Here is a 16,703-nt window from a genome sequence, read left to right as displayed (position 1 = left end):
AGGCAGTTGTTGTTGGGCGAGTAGGCAGCCACCTGCGCATCGATCCAACAACTCATTCAAGTGTTAAATGAAGGCTTCGCTGTGTTAGCAGATTTTGGCTTTAGCTTCTTTAAAATAAGTTTTTATTGGAAGAGGAATTATTCAAATACAGGTTTTTTGCAAGTAAATCCTACGCTAGTGAATTTAATCGTAACGGCAAACACTCAATGAGCTCGACACCGAAATGGTATTGTCGCAACAAATCAACGCCTCCCATACAAACATTCGCAGAAATTACAAAATTGGGAAAGGAGTTGAGACGTGTCACATATCGCATTGCAGTTGATGTGAAGGTCGACGTATTCGATGAGCATGTGAGTATATTATAAAAACTAGGAACCAATGGCTTCTGCGGTATATTCTAACACTTTTAATAAGTTCCTTTACAAATTTTGTCTAAAGCGAATTTTTTTATTTTCTAAATGTAAGTTTGGTTGAGTGCGGGAAAGAGGAATGATAACAAACTGTGAAGGGTTCGTAAGTGTTTATATACAATCACCTCTTGTACGTTGCAAATGTGATACGCAAGAAATATGAAATCCACGTTGTTTTAAGTTAAAGCATGTTCTCAAGCAAAAATAAATGTGGTCTGACATAAAATATATTTAGCATACATTTAGGCTACTTGGAATTCAACTGTGCATTTGAGAGTTCGGGAACTATATAGGAGTTGTTGTTGTTGTGTTGTAGTGGCAGAATTCCGCCAAGTTGACAGCCGGATAAAAATCCGGGTCCATTCTGGTTACGTAGATGTGGGAACGGACTAAATATAAGGGGAATATAGGAGTCTTTGTTGCCGCCTAAAAAATTTTCAGTCTTGCGCCGAATATAAATCAATTTTAGCTAATGTAAGACCTGCTTATTTTCGAACGAATTATTCAGATGCGGAATCATCAAATCAAAATCATTTAATGTTAAGCAAGCCTACCGCCTTAGAATATATACAATATATACGGATATCCAAACATATAATCAATATCGTCTAAAAATAGTTTATATAAACCGAAGAAATCGAGTAAAATTCACATCGATCGCAATCTACCGACATGGATATGACAGTATATTTACTAAGCCTAAGCGATACTAAGAAGTCTGCAATAGAAGACCTAATCTTGCATAACTGGGATTTTCAATTTTGTTTGCCAGCACTTACAATTAAAAATTTCCTTAATATTAATATTAATTGTGTAAAAATTATATCCTCGTGATAGAAATTCATATGTAGATACTCATATATTCGTTGACTTTCTTTCAAATAATGTTTTATCTAATTCACCATTTTCACTACACTTTGCCAAACAATTTCATGCTAGAATACACTTTTGGAAGAAGTGGAACATGTTTGTGAGCTCTACTGGAACCTGAAGAACGAGTCACGAAACCAGGATATTCACTCATTGAATAAGAAAATCAAACGCAGTCCTTATAATGCCTTGTTACTGCAGAAATACAATGTACTTATGGAGATTAATGAACGACGCTTTTGCCAATTAATGTTCGTGCTCAAGCAAACGGTGAGTATTTTAGAAAAAAATCATCAATTTATACATATAGATAAACAGATCACCTTTGGGTAGGTCACGCAATTGCTGCGAAAGTCTTCACAATCCGACATGTGGTTGAATTGGGCTTTGCAGATAGCGAATTTGCACAATAAATGGAATCGACGGGAGACCTTAAAGGATCCTAATGACTGCAGCGAGATTGTGTCCAAGGAAGCAAGTGTAACGGGCAAAGAAAAACCAACACAGCCAGAGGTGACTCAAGAGACCAGCGGCACTACCGAGTGGAATGCGAATATTTGCAGCAATATGTATCCGACGTTGCTGTTACCCCAGAAGCCCATAGACTTTGCATATATCCTACAGGTGACTACCATAAGAATATTAGTGTTGTACTAAGATTACATAAAATTTATATATTATCCGCCACCAGCATGCGTCCCAAATGCGCACCGAGCAAAATTCGCTTGATCTACTCTTCGGTCTATTCAATATGAGCGAACAGGAGCAAGCTGAGGCAGCAGCTACAGCTGCAGGTACATCCTCTGGCGCTACGTTGTCAGCAGTTGCAGTTGCTACCGATTTGGAAGTGACTGCGGGTGCCGCAGTTGGGGATACTTGCGAGTCGACGGCGTCCAGTTTGGAAATTTTACGTATACTCACGCTCAACATGCACGGCGATGGCGTGTATATTGACTACAACAATGCGACTGATATGGATGGCGGTGTACGGAAGGAGAAAAGTAATTGCCATAAATATGCTGAACATTTTTTGGAACGCGAACGTGCATACCTCAGCCAACTCATTGCCAAATCGTATGACTATTGTCCGAGCGTTTTTGGTAAGACTAAAAACTAAGTGCAAAGCACTGTCTAAATTCTTTGAGTATTGATTGAGATATGAGTTTGAGTGCAGCTTAAGGCCACTCGGCAAGAAAAAAAATTCTGCGTCCAAATGAATTCCGTTTTTCTCGTTTAGAGAGAACGCTCAATAAGTAATTTTAGCGTGTTCTATATACTCTGTACACGTCGAACAGTTCGGACTAAAGTCATTGTGGAATCAGTAAAGGTAGCTTCTAAAGCCCCATGTCCACTAAGTATTTGGGTCAGATGGAAATCCAGGTTCCCATGTCGTCTGTCTATCCACGAGTGGATGTACGGAATAAGTCTGTTGGTCCAGCGCCGTATGGATGAGGATTCTCACCGCTGCTGCCACATTTTGATGGTTTGATTGTTCCTCTCCTCTATAAAAGTCTTTGCCTATACTAATACTTTTGCAGCGTCAGTTGGCTGTTACAGTCTCTATAAAAGAAAAGCAGGCACGGTATGGTCAATTATGACTTCGCACCACCATTATGTATTTAACAGTCATAATTTATATCTTTTGCTTTTGCTTTGGCTACAGCCAGCTTCCCGCGAAATCTATAAAAGAAAAGCAGGCACGGTGCCTGGTCAGTGCTTAGGTGACTCTCGCACCACCATGTGATGTGATTTAACAGTCATAATGTAATCTCGCGGGAAGCTGGCTGTTAGCTGGCTCTATAAAAGAAAAGCAGGCACGGTGCCTGGTCAGTGCTTAGGTGACGCTCGCACCGCGATGTGATGTGATTTAACAGTCATAATGTAATCTCGCGGGAAGCTGGCTGTTAGCTGGCTCTATAAAAGAAAGGTAGGCACGCTGCCTGGTCAGTGCTTAGGTGACACTCGTGCCGCGATGTGATGTGATTTAACAGTCATAATGTAATCTCGCGGGAAGCTGGCTGTTAACGCCTGGTCAGCGTGAAGTTGGCTGTTAGCTGTCTCTATAAAATAAAAGCAGGCACGCTGCCTGGTCAGTGCTTAGGTGACACTCGTGCCGCGATGTGATGTGATTTAACAGTCATAATGTAATCTTGCGGGAAGCTGGCTGTTAGCTGGCTCTATAAAAGAAAAGCAGGCACGGTGCCTGGTCAGTGCTTAGGTGACTCTCGCACCACCATGTGATGTGATTTAACAGTCATAATGTAATCTCGCGGGAACTTCTGTTTTGTGCTTAGCCAGTTCCATTAAGCACTCATTGCATTTGTTTCTTAGGGTGTTTAACCACTACCACCACCATGAGATCATCCGCATATGCTATTAGTTTCACGTCTTTTGGTTGATGTCTTCTTAGCACTCCATCATACATGAAGTTCCATTAGAGTGGGCCTAATACTGAGCCTTGGAATACTCCACTTGGATTGAACAGCTCTTGCTTTTCGGGAATAATGTATCGACGATTTTTGTAAATCCCTCATTCCGGCAATATACAGGCCGCCGCGTGTTGTGTTGCGCAATGTCGTATCGCATGCTGCGACCAGTCCTTTTATACCAAGTGGGCGGCATCGTCACCTGCTATCTGGTATCCTGGTACACTCCAGATTAGCTCAAAGAGGACTGCATCGAACTGTTGTTGCTTCCAGCTTCGCTTTCGTTGAGTTTTTCTGTTAAGTAGTTCCGATTCTTGGGAACACGAAATTTGAGCTACATATACATAATTGCCAGATGATCACTGTTTGTGCATATGTTTGACACCGCCCACTTAATGTGCCTGCTCAGTGAATCATTTGCAAACATAATGTCAATTATGGACACTTTATTTCAGTTTTGGTAAGTGTTTTCCGTTTCAATATTCAGGTTCGTTTGACTTAGGAATGCTTGAGTTATACACGTACTATAGGTCGAATCTATGCATATTCGGGTTTAGGTTTTTTCATAACATCTATAGTTATAAAATGGAATATTAAGTTTACAAACTCGAGTCTTTAGATAGAGCCCATTTGGAGAATGGAAGAAGAGACTACTTTTTTAATTTCGATAATATTGTCTTTCCATAATTCGTATACTGATATGAACATTATCCATCTGTACATATATTCCGACATATTCATAGGTAAAGCCTGTACTCGAGGAGATTTAAATGAGTTTGTTACTCGTGGCATTCGAATATTATGGTCCAATGTAGGTCTTATTTTGGATCATATAATTTTATGGTGGATCGATACACCGCTTGCTTGCTATCCGTTAACGCACGTGGAAACGATGAGAAACTGGTTGAAGCACCATACTGTGGAAGGTTAGTAATGCAGTTAAGGTGGTAAACATCAAAATACTATTGAATGAGAATAACCTTTACTAGATATTCCGGAACCTGTTTATTCAACGTTACGCGGAGTTGCCGAAAGCCTTACAAACTTCGTTTCCGTTAATGTATGGGATCAATTGTTTCGTTACGCTTTATTATCAACAAATTGTCGACCAGCGACGATGGAACGTGCTTTACAGTTACATCGGCCCGTGGGTCAAGAGGAGGTACAATTACTTTTTATTTAGTTACAATGGTTAAAAGTTTTCCGCTCTGCTTTGCATATAAAGTGCATATTCACCAATATTTATCGATAATTCGCAGCCTCCTCATGTGATTTATTTAGCTTTAATACTGAGTTCTCCTACATGCAGCATCTTGGCACTTACACCGGCAGTTTTTGGGTGCTAGTCTTCCAGAATTTGATAGAATTAAGCAATAGTTATTTTCCCAGTAGTGAAGCGCAAATGCAAATCAGTAGCCTACCTGTTGCTGAACAAATACCTATTCTCCATCGCATTGGTGAGTAAACTGATTGCCACGTTAAAGCTTTTTGATGATTTAAAACTTGAACTATAACTCGTCAGATCACTCCGTACACTCGATGCGTTTGTGGGTGAAGGAGCAAGCCAAGCAACTATGCTGTGAATGGCAAATGGATCGCTTCTTTCGCATAATGGAGCACGATGTGCGTGTGTGCTTGGCCGGCTTCAGCAAGCATAAGCTACCCAAGTTAACTGCCGATCTCACCGATATCCTTATGCTTGTAAACGTTGCGTTGCGTGCTAAATTGATATTGGAGATCAATGTCAATATCGACAAACTCAAGGTAACTTAGGGTGACTTTCGTTTCAATTATTTACTTTAAATCTTTTCCTTTACAGAAAACAAATGAAGAATGCGTGCAAATTATGTCCGAAGTGTGTCGTATACTCAGTCTTGCCAATTTCAAGCTTTCCTTTCCGCCTGCCAGCCACTGGCAGCAGCGTGTCTTCGACGAAGATGTGAAAAACGATTACGTCGACTATGTGCTGGATCAAATATTTTTACCTGCCATTAAGGCCACAAAGGATTTGGTGACTTTAAAATTGATTTTGAAAATCATTTGTGAAGCCTGGCTCGACTATATTTATATGAAACGCATTAAGTTCAGCGTGAACGGTGCGGTGCAACTGCTGAATGACTTCGATTGTGTACGTGAATGGATATTGGCTTGTTCGCAGCTGAATACCGAGCAGTTGGAGAAGTTGAGTAATCACGAGGTGTTGCGCATGTGTAAGGGTGTAGGTAAAATACTGTTACGCAAGCCGGAGGATGTAATTTCGATTATACAAACGCCGAAATTTAATTACGATCGAAAAACGGTGGGAGGTGAGTGGTGGATTGTGTATTTTTGGTCGTTTCTCTTGTAACTATATACGCATATTTCTTCTAATTTTCGGTTAGTTGATGCCGCTGCACAAGAAACGCAATTGCCATCGGAAATGTTTGTGTCAAATCAAAAAAACTGGTTACAATTACGAGCCAACAAAGGGAATATCTTCAGCTGGTGTTGCAGCGATTCAGCGGTATAAATTCAAATGAAGCGAAGTTTAGAACTAAAACCAAGTAAAAGCGAAGAACTGCCTATAATATCTTGTTTCTTAATAATCTTTTTTTATTATAAAAAATCGCTGGTATTACTTTAGAAAAAGTGCTTATTGCAATAAAATGTTTGAACGCATAATAAAATAATAGAAAAATTATGAAATAAATGTATCTGCAGTGACAAGAGCTTATGCCCCTTTAAGTGTTATATTTTTATAGTTTGGCTTTAAGCTGGCACCTTGCGGCTAATCTTATTCACCAGCTCATCGACACGTTCGCTCATGCCAGCAAATTGCTTAGGATGTGGACCGATCATTTGTATAATGGCAGCAACATCAGCGGAGACCTTGAATATTTAATGGTGCATATAAATAACAACAACAAGAAGTAATAAATAATGTTCACCTCCAGAAAACGTGCCAGTGCTTTAAGTGTGCGAAAGACTTGCTCCTCCGCCGGATTGCTTTGGAAGAATTGCAAAATGGCCATGGCCAGCTCCACAGCGATATCATCAAAGACCTACAAATCAATTTATTAAATAATAAAACCGCACTTAATAATGGTTGAAATCGAAAATACACAGTAACATGCTTACCACTGTCTTCACCTCCTTTATAGCGATGTTGTAGAGCATCATCGAACCGCTGTTCTTCAATTGTGGACAATTGGAGAGTATGCAGTGCACCGCCACCTTGGTTGTCACGCGTATATTCGATATTGTCTGACCCAAATAATCCCATTCCGAGATATAAAGCAACCACTCGGAGGGTCCGACATTCTCAAAAAGATTACACATCTGAAATTGTCGGGTGATAATTATTCACTTTTCACTTTAATGAATTGTGTGCATCGTCTTACAAACATCGCCCACGCTTGTTGCTCTTCTGGCGTATGTTTCTCAATGTCTTGTGCATAATTCATGAGCGAATGATCGCGTCGATCTTGATGCAATATAATGATGACATCATCCTTTAGTGCGGCGTAGGCCAATGTACGTATTAAATGCACACGTGTGTCGGGTGAAAAGTTATCTTCACGCAAAACACGCTGCACGAATACGAGGAAATTGTCGCCTAATACCCAAGAGCCCTCATCTTCGATTAGATACTGATGTAATTCCTCCATAGCAGTCTCTTCATCTTTGTAGATTTTGCCGTCGAGCAACCTGACGAGGCATTCCAATTCAGTCTTTATCTGTAGGTATAAGGAAATGTGTGCTTGAATTAATTTAGATTCAGATCTAGATATAACAAAAATAGACGTGTAAAAAAATAATTTGGACCGCTGAAAACACCTTGCTGTGATACCTAAAACTTCTAAATATTCTTAAATTTAAATTTTATCACAAATTTATTGAGGCGGCTAATATTGTATAAAATCAGGCTAATTCACTCGGTTCGCCGAAAGTATGACTGCTGAAATGCTTTAATCTCAGTCTTGCAAAACTGAACAGTGAAAAAAAAGTAGCATGGATGTTTCCATCTCACCTTTCTCCATACAGCTTTGGCGACAAGATTACTAATCGTATCACATCAATGTTCAGTAAGAACTCCTACAATTGTGGCAAGATTAACCTTACTAAAGAAGCAAAACAAATGGGTCCGGTAGTGAACGAGGGCAAGACGAAATAAACACTTGTCGTACTCGCGACTAGTCTCCCACATCACTGTTGACAGTCATAACTTCGAAGTCGTAGATAATTTCGTCTATCTTGGAACCAATATTAAGACCAACAAATGTCAGCTTCGAAATCCGCAGAATAACTCTTGCCAACAATTGCTACTTCGGTCTGAGTAGGCAATTGAGAAGTAAAGTTCTCTCTCGCCGAACAAAGACCAAACTCTATAAGTGACTTATTATTCCCGTACTGCTATATGGTGTAGAGGTATGGAAGATGACGTTACGAGAGAAAGGTTCTGTGGAAGATTTATGTTCCTTTGCACATTGGCAACGGCGAATATCGCATTCGATGGATCGATGAGCTGTATGAAATATACGACGGCATTGATATAGTTCAGCCAATTAAGAGACAGCGGCTGCGCTGGCTAAGTCATGTTGTACATATGGATGAAAGCACTACATCTCTGAAAGTATTCGACGCAGTACCCTCCGGGGCAGCGGAAGCAGAGGAAGACCTCCACTCCGTTGGACAGATCAGGTGGAGAAGGTCCTGGCTGCACTTGATGTCTCAAATTGGCACCACCTTGCAAAAAGAAGAAACGATAGGCGCGCTGTTGTTAACTCGGCTGTAATCGCGTAAGCGTTGTCTAGGCCATTAAATAAGAAGAAGAAGAAGTAGTTCAGTGAAACTCCTGTGTTCTACTCGATGCCAGTACGATCTCTTAGTAGCACAAAGTCTAGTTTTGGAGCTGCTAAGCTCACATTAGTTCCATAGGTGCAGCGCAACGCATGAATACAAAGTAAGGTCAACTCGTCGTCAATCCAATGTTATAAAGGTTTCATTAGAAAAATAATAATCGACTTGTTCATAGCTCGTAAAAGTTCAATACTGCGGCGTGTTTGTAAGAAGTTACATTTAAATTTCCAACATTTTGCTCTTATCTAAGAGACGGGCTTTCGTAAGTACACACAATGTGTGCAACCACCTACTTACATCCATAAATATATATTATCTATTAAAATTCCTATGTCACTTACATTGATGTCTTTATGTACTAGAGCTGGTTCGCGTGGGATTTCTTTCTCCTCTGTCGATTGGGAGCGTTCTGTACCATTTGCGCGCTGATGCTGTTGTTGGGCGGCGGTTTCACTGTTGTTGTCTGACATTTTCACCTAAAAATACCATTAAATTTGAAATGCCGGAATTTCAGTTGAAATTTTGTTTATAAGGAAGCACATAGTGCAATAATTGTGAAAATAAAATGGTTATTAATAAAAATGATACAATAATATATAATAGATGGATTTTATTAAGAAAGTAATAATGAAGATAAAATACTTAATTATAATTGTGTCAGTGTAAAAAATTATTAACTCACAAGAATTAATTGTGCACATGGAAGTGGATGCTACAATGTAAATAACCGCTAAATTACATATACATATATGAGGGAAATACATTTCTGCAAGCGTCTTTAATTTGTCATATATAGTATATGTATATACATAGGTATTTCTTTCTTTTATAATTTATATGAACATAAACAGAAAGTTATTTTAAATCATTCAAAAGTACTGTGTTCCAAACGAAGTGCCTATACCTACACTTGTAACGGTTATAATATGTTATAATGACTTGATTTTTAAAGCGGTTTCTACCCCAGTAAAGAAGAAGATTTTTGTTTTTGGTAAAACTTAAATCCCATTCTTTATTCCTTTGATTTTAAGTCAGTTTCTAAGTTGAAATATAAATTCGAGTCTCGAACCAGTTCGTCAGTCTGACTCACACTATTTTATTAACTAAACTCCACTTAAGATGTTTTGCTAAAATACATTTTGTTTTGAAATAATGGCATTTACCATATTGTTTTTTTTTTTTAAATAATATTTTAGTTCGGCCACCAAGTGTTTTCTTTAAATCTGTTTTCAAATACATAGCTGTCAACAGCTCTTTGCATTGTCGGTGACAGTCAATGTCGTGGGTTTGAATAAATAGGCAAAAACTAAAGCACATACTACACGTATGCAATTAGCATAAATATTTATTTACTCGGTAAGTAGGGCAACTCAAGTTACTCAGTCGGAAGTATATTTATAACATTTTTAGTTAGACGCGTGTGTGCTAGATTACCTATATACTTTATATAGACGCACATACATACATATCTGTACTGCAGGCGAGTAAGATGAATGAGGAATTACCAATGACAGAGAGAGAGAGGGAGTGGAGAAATCGTTGACAATTCTTCTCTGACCCGGAGTTCTCAGGGATGCACGTGCTCTGCAAAAATGTTTACCTTTTTTTTCAAAATCCAAAAATTGATGGATAAGGGAGATCCGCATCCTAAGTATGTACTCCCAAAGCCCCGATATTCTCTCTACTAATCAAAAGAATTGGTGTCTATACCGGAAGACAGCGGTAAACTTGCAAAGAAATGTTTTTTTTTTTTTCATAAAAAGCCAGCAAACAGTTGTATATAAAGAAAAATGACATTATGTCTGAGAATTACATGCATAAATTCCGAGTTGAAAACCTTTTATTTTATAATATTATTTAACGGATGATCCAAATAGAGGTTCAATGGCCTTTTTTTGACAGATCATGCGTGAGTCGTGTCACGCTGTCAGGTTATTTTTGTTCAGTGTTGTTTGGCATTTCGTCGTGGAAAGACTTACGCCTGAACAACTTTTACAAATCGTTCAACTTTATTACGAAAACTCACGCTCTGTAAAGAATGTGTTTCGCGCGCTTCGCTCAACTTGTGGTTAACATAATCGGCTTACTGAGCGTACTCTTCGCAACACCATAACCCATCTTTAGATCCAGCATTCATTATTGGATAATATTCGACCGAATAGATCTCGTCCAGCACGCAATGAAGAAAATATAGCAGTCGTAGTTGAGAGTATACGTGAAGATCGTGGAGAGTCGATTTCAGACTGACTTACGGAACGGCTTGGCGCATTTTACGTCGATTTAAAGCGTATAATATACAGCTTGTGTAAGAACTGAAGCCGCTTTACCTTTTCAAGCGACATCACTTCGCTATATGGGCTCTTAAAAAGTTGTAAGCACGTTTTCGAGCCAAATTGTGTTCAGCGATGAGGTCCAATTCTGACTCAATGCGTACATATTTAAACAAGCAAAATTGCCGCATTTGTGACGAAGAGCGACCTGAACAGATTCAAGAACTGACTTTTCATCCAGAAAAAACAACGGTTTATTGTGGTTTGTGTGCTAGTGGAATTGTCGGTAAATATTTCTTCAAAACTGATGCCGGCGAGAACGTAACCGTCAATGGCAACCATTATCGCGCTATGATAACCGACTATTTGATACCTGAATTTGAACCTCGTGATCTCGGCGACATTTGGTTTCAACAAGACGGCGCCACTTCCCACACATCGCATCAATCAGTGGATTTACTGAGATAACACTTCGATCAGCAGATAATTTCCCGTTTTGGTCCGGTCGATTGGCCACCAAGATCGTGTGATATTACATTTTTTCTGAGGGAATATGCAAAGTCTAAAGTCTATGCTGACAATCCTTTTTCGATTCAGGCCTTGGAGCAAAACATCACGCGTATCATTTACCAGTCGAAATGCCCGAACGAGTCATCGGAAATTGGACTCAACGGATGGACCATCTGAGACGTAGCTGCAGCCAATATTTGACATATCTCTGTCATATCTTCAAAAATAAATGCCAAAGAATGTTCTTTCGAATGCTAATAAGCATTCACCAGTTGAAGTTTGAAGTTTCTGTGTTGTTTCTTTAATAGAGTAGGGAACCTCGAAATGGATCACCCCTTTTTAGACTGGTTGCGACATAGTATTATTGCCGAATTTCAGAAGGCACACTGTCTTTAAAAATATATACTTTTATGGCATAATCAACAGCTGATATCAGCTGAACAATTGTGTTGTGTTTTAGTTTATTGAATTCTTAGCTGTGAAAATTACCAAAATTCAATTAAGAAATATGTATTCTCCGGGGAAAAATAAATTTAACAATGGCGAGTTAAAAGGTAAAAATAAAGCACATTCGATTTTTTTTCTTTTTTTTATAAAGATATATTCGTTCATTGCACCTTTCTTATAAGTACATTTTTTATTATCTCAAACGTCATATACTCTCTTTATTATATTTAAATGGAACACGTAAATTGTGGAAATGTTTACAAAAATGACATAAATGTTACGTTTCATATAAATGTTTACATTCCAATTAACGTAAAATATACTGCACGCATTTGAAAAAGTACTTATACGCCCGGGTGATCCACCCGGCTAGTTAAGTGTAAATGCATAGTGCAATCATATCAAAGATGAAACCAACTACTTTTATTTTCAAAAGAAATTTCGACCCATTTACGGTAGTATAAAAGCGTAGTTTTGACTATTTTTTCGAAAAGTCCGGAAGGAAATTTTACAAGAGGGGTAAATGTTTTCTCTTTTTATTCAAATAGCATAATGAAAAATTTGAAAAGAATAATATTTTAGCTGTATTATTAACAGAAATTTGTTTGTAAAACATTCAACTTGCAAAAGCTAGCTGGGATCGATGCCTTTAACTACTATGTACTCTGGAGTGAAAGTGGCATAGCACTTTCTGAACTTTTTCACTTACTGAAAATAAGATTTTATTATTTATTGTTAGGCTTTAAGAAAAAGCAGATACAATAAATAAAATAATTTTGAAAAAAAAAAAATAAGATAACTCTGTTTTGTGACGTAGATATCAAGTTATGTGTAAAGGAGTTTATGCATTCGGTTGGGCTATGGAGGGGATATCTCCCACTTTTAAACCATAATACGGTAAAGTACGTACTTGATCAAATTCAATCAAATTACATGCGTTTTGCTCTCTCCACATAATTTTATAATAATCAGAACAATCCAAGCCTACTTTTCAAATAACGCGCTTTTTTCTACCTTCAGCTGATTGTACAAACAAGAGATAACTGATGCATTAAGAAAGAGATCAAAACTAAACTAGATAAGTGTAGTATATGTGGATAGGTGATTCCCACATCAGCCGGTTCTACGTTACCGGAATTAACCCGGATTGCATTTTCGGAGATCTAACCCTGTTTAAATCGGAAAGTTTTAGTTCAGATGTGGTATCTTTATCAGTGGTCATCTTGCAAAAGTGGATGAAATCGGTCACCAGAACACAATTCTTAGCTACGCGTGAAAAAAAAATTCCGAAATTACATTTTCACTGCTAGGTGTATGCGTAAAATGTTATTTTAGTAATTGTGATGAAACCGAACTCGAGGAATGTCGAGTTTTCTTGACTCATAAACAAATAAATAAGTTCGTGCAAGCATAATAGCACAATAAGTAGAAAAGACGCTAAGCTATGGAAAACTCTCTCGCAAATCTTCAAATATTATACATAATTTATACAAGTGGAATTTTAAATGCAGTGCATCACATACATATAAAAATGAACTGTTTTCCGACTTACTCGGCAAAATGAAATACATACATACGTATGTTGGACCATGCTTCCACACCTATGGAGCGAATTTAATAAATTTAGACAGTACGTTGAGTTAGGAAAAGGTAAAAAAGCGCATATTTCTTAAAATAGTAACGGTATTTATAGACGGGAAAGTGGGGAAAATTGTCACCGACTGCCTTCTTGTTGCTTCTGTTTGCACCAATTTCTCTGCGCCGAGTGGGCAATGTGGGAAAACAAATGCAGCGGGAAACGCAACCGCCGAGTTGCGTCGCGGCAGCCATTGCTGTTTCTCAACGGCTATTCTTAGACAATTTTCACAGAGTTTTTAAAAGTTTTCATCAATATAAATTGCAATTTCTTAAAGAAAATTAAATAATTTTACACTCATTAACGGTTAATATTTACGAACCACGCTATGTAACTTTTTATTTTTAATTGCTTACTCACTTTTGTGCACAACTTCTGCTAGATTATGATTTTCTGTTAAATTTATTATGCTTTCTGCGCACTAATTTGTCAATAAGCAAACGGTTTTTCTCCCAAACGGTTGAGACTTTATTAAGTTTTCGATAGGTTTTTATTTAATTCACAGTTTATAAAAATTGTATACAGTCTTATAACTTTTACACGATCACGCAAAACAACCGTTCACTTCGAAAATATTTTTCACATTGTCTTGCGAATCGTGGCATACGCTGTGTTCCGTGTTCCGAAACACGCTTTCGACACTCTCCACGTTAATAATGTGTACGAAAAAGTGTATATAAATAGGTTATGTTACGTCGCCTTCTCGTAATATTACGATACTCAACAGCAATTTCGAAAACACGAAAGATGCTTTCGGCCGGCCGGCGTGTGGAGCATGTTTTGGCCATTACGACAGTGGCACAGATCAATTATTTTAAGTAAGGGCTAGTGATCTCTCTACACAGTGGCAATGTTGTTCGTCAGATCTTCAAACAACATGGATTTTAATGGTCTCTCTTCGAATTTATATTGTAGCGTAATGTTTTATGTCACTCAAAATTATTTGCAAAGTGCAGTTTTCATATGAATATCAATAGATTCGCAGAGCTTTTACCAAATATGAGAAAATCTTTACAAAGATGATGACTACAGCAGTATTCTCAAAGATTATCAGAAGTCTATGCACCAGCTTTACCTTAATTTTGATGCGATGTAGTAATATGTAAAAAATCGTCGTACTAAAATCCTAAAATTTAGTTTTCTGTTATCTCTTCCTCTCTGTCTTCCTGTATGAGCTGTCTACTAATACCAAGTTTATATTATCGTTAACACAAAACTCTAAGAGTTAGTTCTGCAAAAAGCAAAGCAAATGGATCTGATAGTGAATGAAGGCAAGACGAAATTTCTTCTGTCATCAAATAGTCGTCATCAAATAGTCGTCGAACTCGCGACTTGGCTCCCATGTCACTGTTGACAATCATAACTTCGAAGTCGTAGATGATTTCATCTATTTTGAAACCAGTATTAACACCAACAACAATTTCAGCGTCGAAATCCAACGCAGAATAACAAAGACCAAACTTTACAACTCACTCATCGTCCCCGTCTCACTATATGGTGCAGAGGCGTGGACGATGGCAACATCTGATGAGTCGACATCTGACGTTAAGAGTTTTAAAGAGAAAGGTTCTCTGGAAGATTTATGGTCCTTTGCGCATTGGCCACGGCGAATATCACATTCAATAAAACGATGAGCTGTTTGAGATCTACGACGAAATTGACATAGTTCAGCGAATTAAGAGACAGCAACTGCTCTGGATAAGTCATGTCATACGTGTGTACATTCCCAGCTCTGAAAGTATTCCACGCAGTATCCGCAGGGGAGGCAGAGGAAGAGGCAAACCTCCACTCCGTTGGAGTGATCAGGTGGAAAAGGACCAGGCTACACTTAGTATCTCGAATTGACGCCAAACTGCGAAAACAACCGGCGCGCTGTTGTTAACTCTTCGACCGCGTAAGCGGTGTCCACACCAGTAAAGAAGAAGAATTAGATAATACGTTCATCAATTGATTTCGAAGAATTCTTCAGTGTTGAGAATGCCTATTCGGATATAAATCCGGTTCCATTCCGGTAAATGTCATATGTATGGGGGAAATGCCCATCACAACCCTTGCACTGAATAATACAAATTCTGAAAACAGTTCGTTCTTACAGCTGTTGTTCTTGGAATACCAATTTCACAGTATCTTCTTATATATTCTCAACATGGTTTCGATAACAGTTTAAATTTAATATCAGTGCTATTATTATTAAGTAGTTGCGATCATATTCATATTTTTTTAGTGCTGACCACGTTAAAACTAAGCTAAAACTAACTTTACAGACACATTACATGGCGCTTATTTTTCAAAGTGTTAACCGCAATTTAAATAGCCCACTCGCAATATAGCAAGAGAGTCAACTGTTTCAGAATAGAAATCAAGAAAAAAAAAAAAACAAAAAATTTAAAACTAAAATCAAATAATAATAAAAACAATAACAACTACGTAAATTGGTAGCAGAAAGCAATTATGCTCAGGCAGGCGACCTGCTTGCGTTAACCACGAAAACCGCTTTCACAGCACAGCAGTCGGTCCTGCACTGTCGCCTCCAAGTGAGCATACACACACATACATCTATATTTAAGATTTCACATAAATGCAAACATGTGCTCAAATGTCCAGTGGGTAATTCTACTACATTCGCCATTTTCAACGGCTCTGTGGCGGCTCGGGAATAATTATAAGCCGCGCAGTCCACTTTCATGGTCAATTGTACGCCGAACGCTGCACGGAAAGGTCAGTACAAATAAGCTGTCGAATTAAGAACAAAAAAAAGTTTTTTCTAAATTTACTTGAAAAGTTGGTGTAAAGTGTAAAAGTTAAAAAATATTAAAAACTAAATTGAAGATTTTTTAGAAAGAAATTTCCAAAAATGTTTGCATGGAAGTTGTGGTCCATGATCTGGTTGTTGTGTCTACATTCTACACTACAAAATGAAATGGATAATGACGATTTGAATGTGAGGCCAATAAGTTATAAAATTTAACATTAAATATTTTATTTTTAATTTTATTTTATATGTATATTATTTATATAAGTTATTAAGTAAATTGTTTGCCTATATTATTTTATGATATTTAGTTCTTAAGTAACAGTTTCAAAAATTTCAACTAAATACTTTCCTATATTCCTCAAAATTATAGGGTTCTTGAAATAGTTTAGCTATTATTTATGCTTTTTTCATTACTTCTGCCATATAGTTACATAAAAATTGTAAATTTAATTATGCCGTGGAATGTGGGCCTGGATATTATAGGTTAGGTTAAAAAAATAATTAAATAAAAGAGATATTCGACCTCCGAAGATAATA

General features: G+C 37.7%; 3 protein-coding genes across 4 annotated transcripts in view; 2 read left to right on the top strand and 1 right to left on the bottom strand.

Annotated features, from left to right (window-relative positions):
• The first annotated feature begins 59 nt into the window (after window positions 1-59).
• On the top strand, window positions 60-6,433 carry LOC126751374 (uncharacterized). The gene is made up of 10 exons (XM_050461590.1): window positions 60-353; window positions 1,353-1,553; window positions 1,617-1,907; window positions 1,975-2,383; window positions 4,453-4,635; window positions 4,699-4,871; window positions 5,019-5,166; window positions 5,232-5,473; window positions 5,529-6,015; window positions 6,091-6,433. The coding sequence occupies exons 1-10, from the start codon at window positions 207-209 to the stop codon at window positions 6,216-6,218; spliced, it is 2,409 nt and encodes an 802-aa protein (XP_050317547.1). The 5' UTR covers window positions 60-206; the 3' UTR covers window positions 6,219-6,433.
• LOC126751377 (uncharacterized) lies at window positions 6,279-14,021 on the bottom strand. Its single transcript, XM_050461593.1, has 6 exons — window positions 13,772-14,021; window positions 8,890-9,024; window positions 7,090-7,425; window positions 6,827-7,027; window positions 6,637-6,750; window positions 6,279-6,577 (listed from the first exon to the last, which is right to left on the bottom strand). The coding sequence occupies exons 2-6, from the start codon at window positions 9,016-9,018 to the stop codon at window positions 6,458-6,460; spliced, it is 900 nt and encodes a 299-aa protein (XP_050317550.1). The 5' UTR covers window positions 9,019-9,024; window positions 13,772-14,021; the 3' UTR covers window positions 6,279-6,457.
• The window catches only part of LOC126751378 (cardioactive peptide), a 9,109-nt gene continuing 1,584 nt past the window's right edge, over window positions 9,179-16,703 (top strand). Inside the window, exons 1-2 of one of the 2 annotated variants that reach the window (XM_050461594.1) lie at window positions 9,179-9,267; window positions 15,636-16,129. In XM_050461594.1, the coding sequence (XP_050317551.1) occupies window positions 15,998-16,129 (132 nt within the window). In that variant the 5' untranslated portion in view covers window positions 9,179-9,267; window positions 15,636-15,997. The other variant, XM_050461596.1, reaches the window with a different exon arrangement.

Source organism: Bactrocera neohumeralis, chromosome 2 (genome assembly GCF_024586455.1).
Source record: "Bactrocera neohumeralis isolate Rockhampton chromosome 2, APGP_CSIRO_Bneo_wtdbg2-racon-allhic-juicebox.fasta_v2, whole genome shotgun sequence".
In the NCBI taxonomy this organism is placed as follows: domain Eukaryota; kingdom Metazoa; phylum Arthropoda; class Insecta; order Diptera; family Tephritidae; genus Bactrocera; species Bactrocera neohumeralis.
This window is presented reverse-complemented; position numbering and strand designations above follow the sequence as displayed.

Excerpts from the sequence above, each read along its gene's own strand:
- LOC126751374 (XM_050461590.1), top strand. The coding sequence starts at position 207 with ATGAGCTCGACACCGAAATGGTATTGTCGCAACAAATCAACGCCTCCC. Across the intron at positions 354-1,352 it reads TCGACGTATTCGATGAGCAT|AATACACTTTTGGAAGAAGT; the intron begins GTGAGTATATTA and ends ATTTCATGCTAG. Across the intron at positions 5,167-5,231 it reads ACCTATTCTCCATCGCATTG|ATCACTCCGTACACTCGATG; the intron begins GTGAGTAAACTG and ends ATAACTCGTCAG.
- LOC126751377 (XM_050461593.1), bottom strand. The coding sequence starts at position 9,018 with ATGTCAGACAACAACAGTGAAACCGCCGCCCAACAACAGCATCAGCGC. Across the intron at positions 7,028-7,089 it reads AACAAGCGTGGGCGATGTTT|ATGTGTAATCTTTTTGAGAA; the intron begins GTAAGACGATGC and ends CGACAATTTCAG. Across the intron at positions 6,578-6,636 it reads CACTGGCACGTTTTCTGGAG|GTCTCCGCTGATGTTGCTGC; the intron begins GTGAACATTATT and ends TAAATATTCAAG.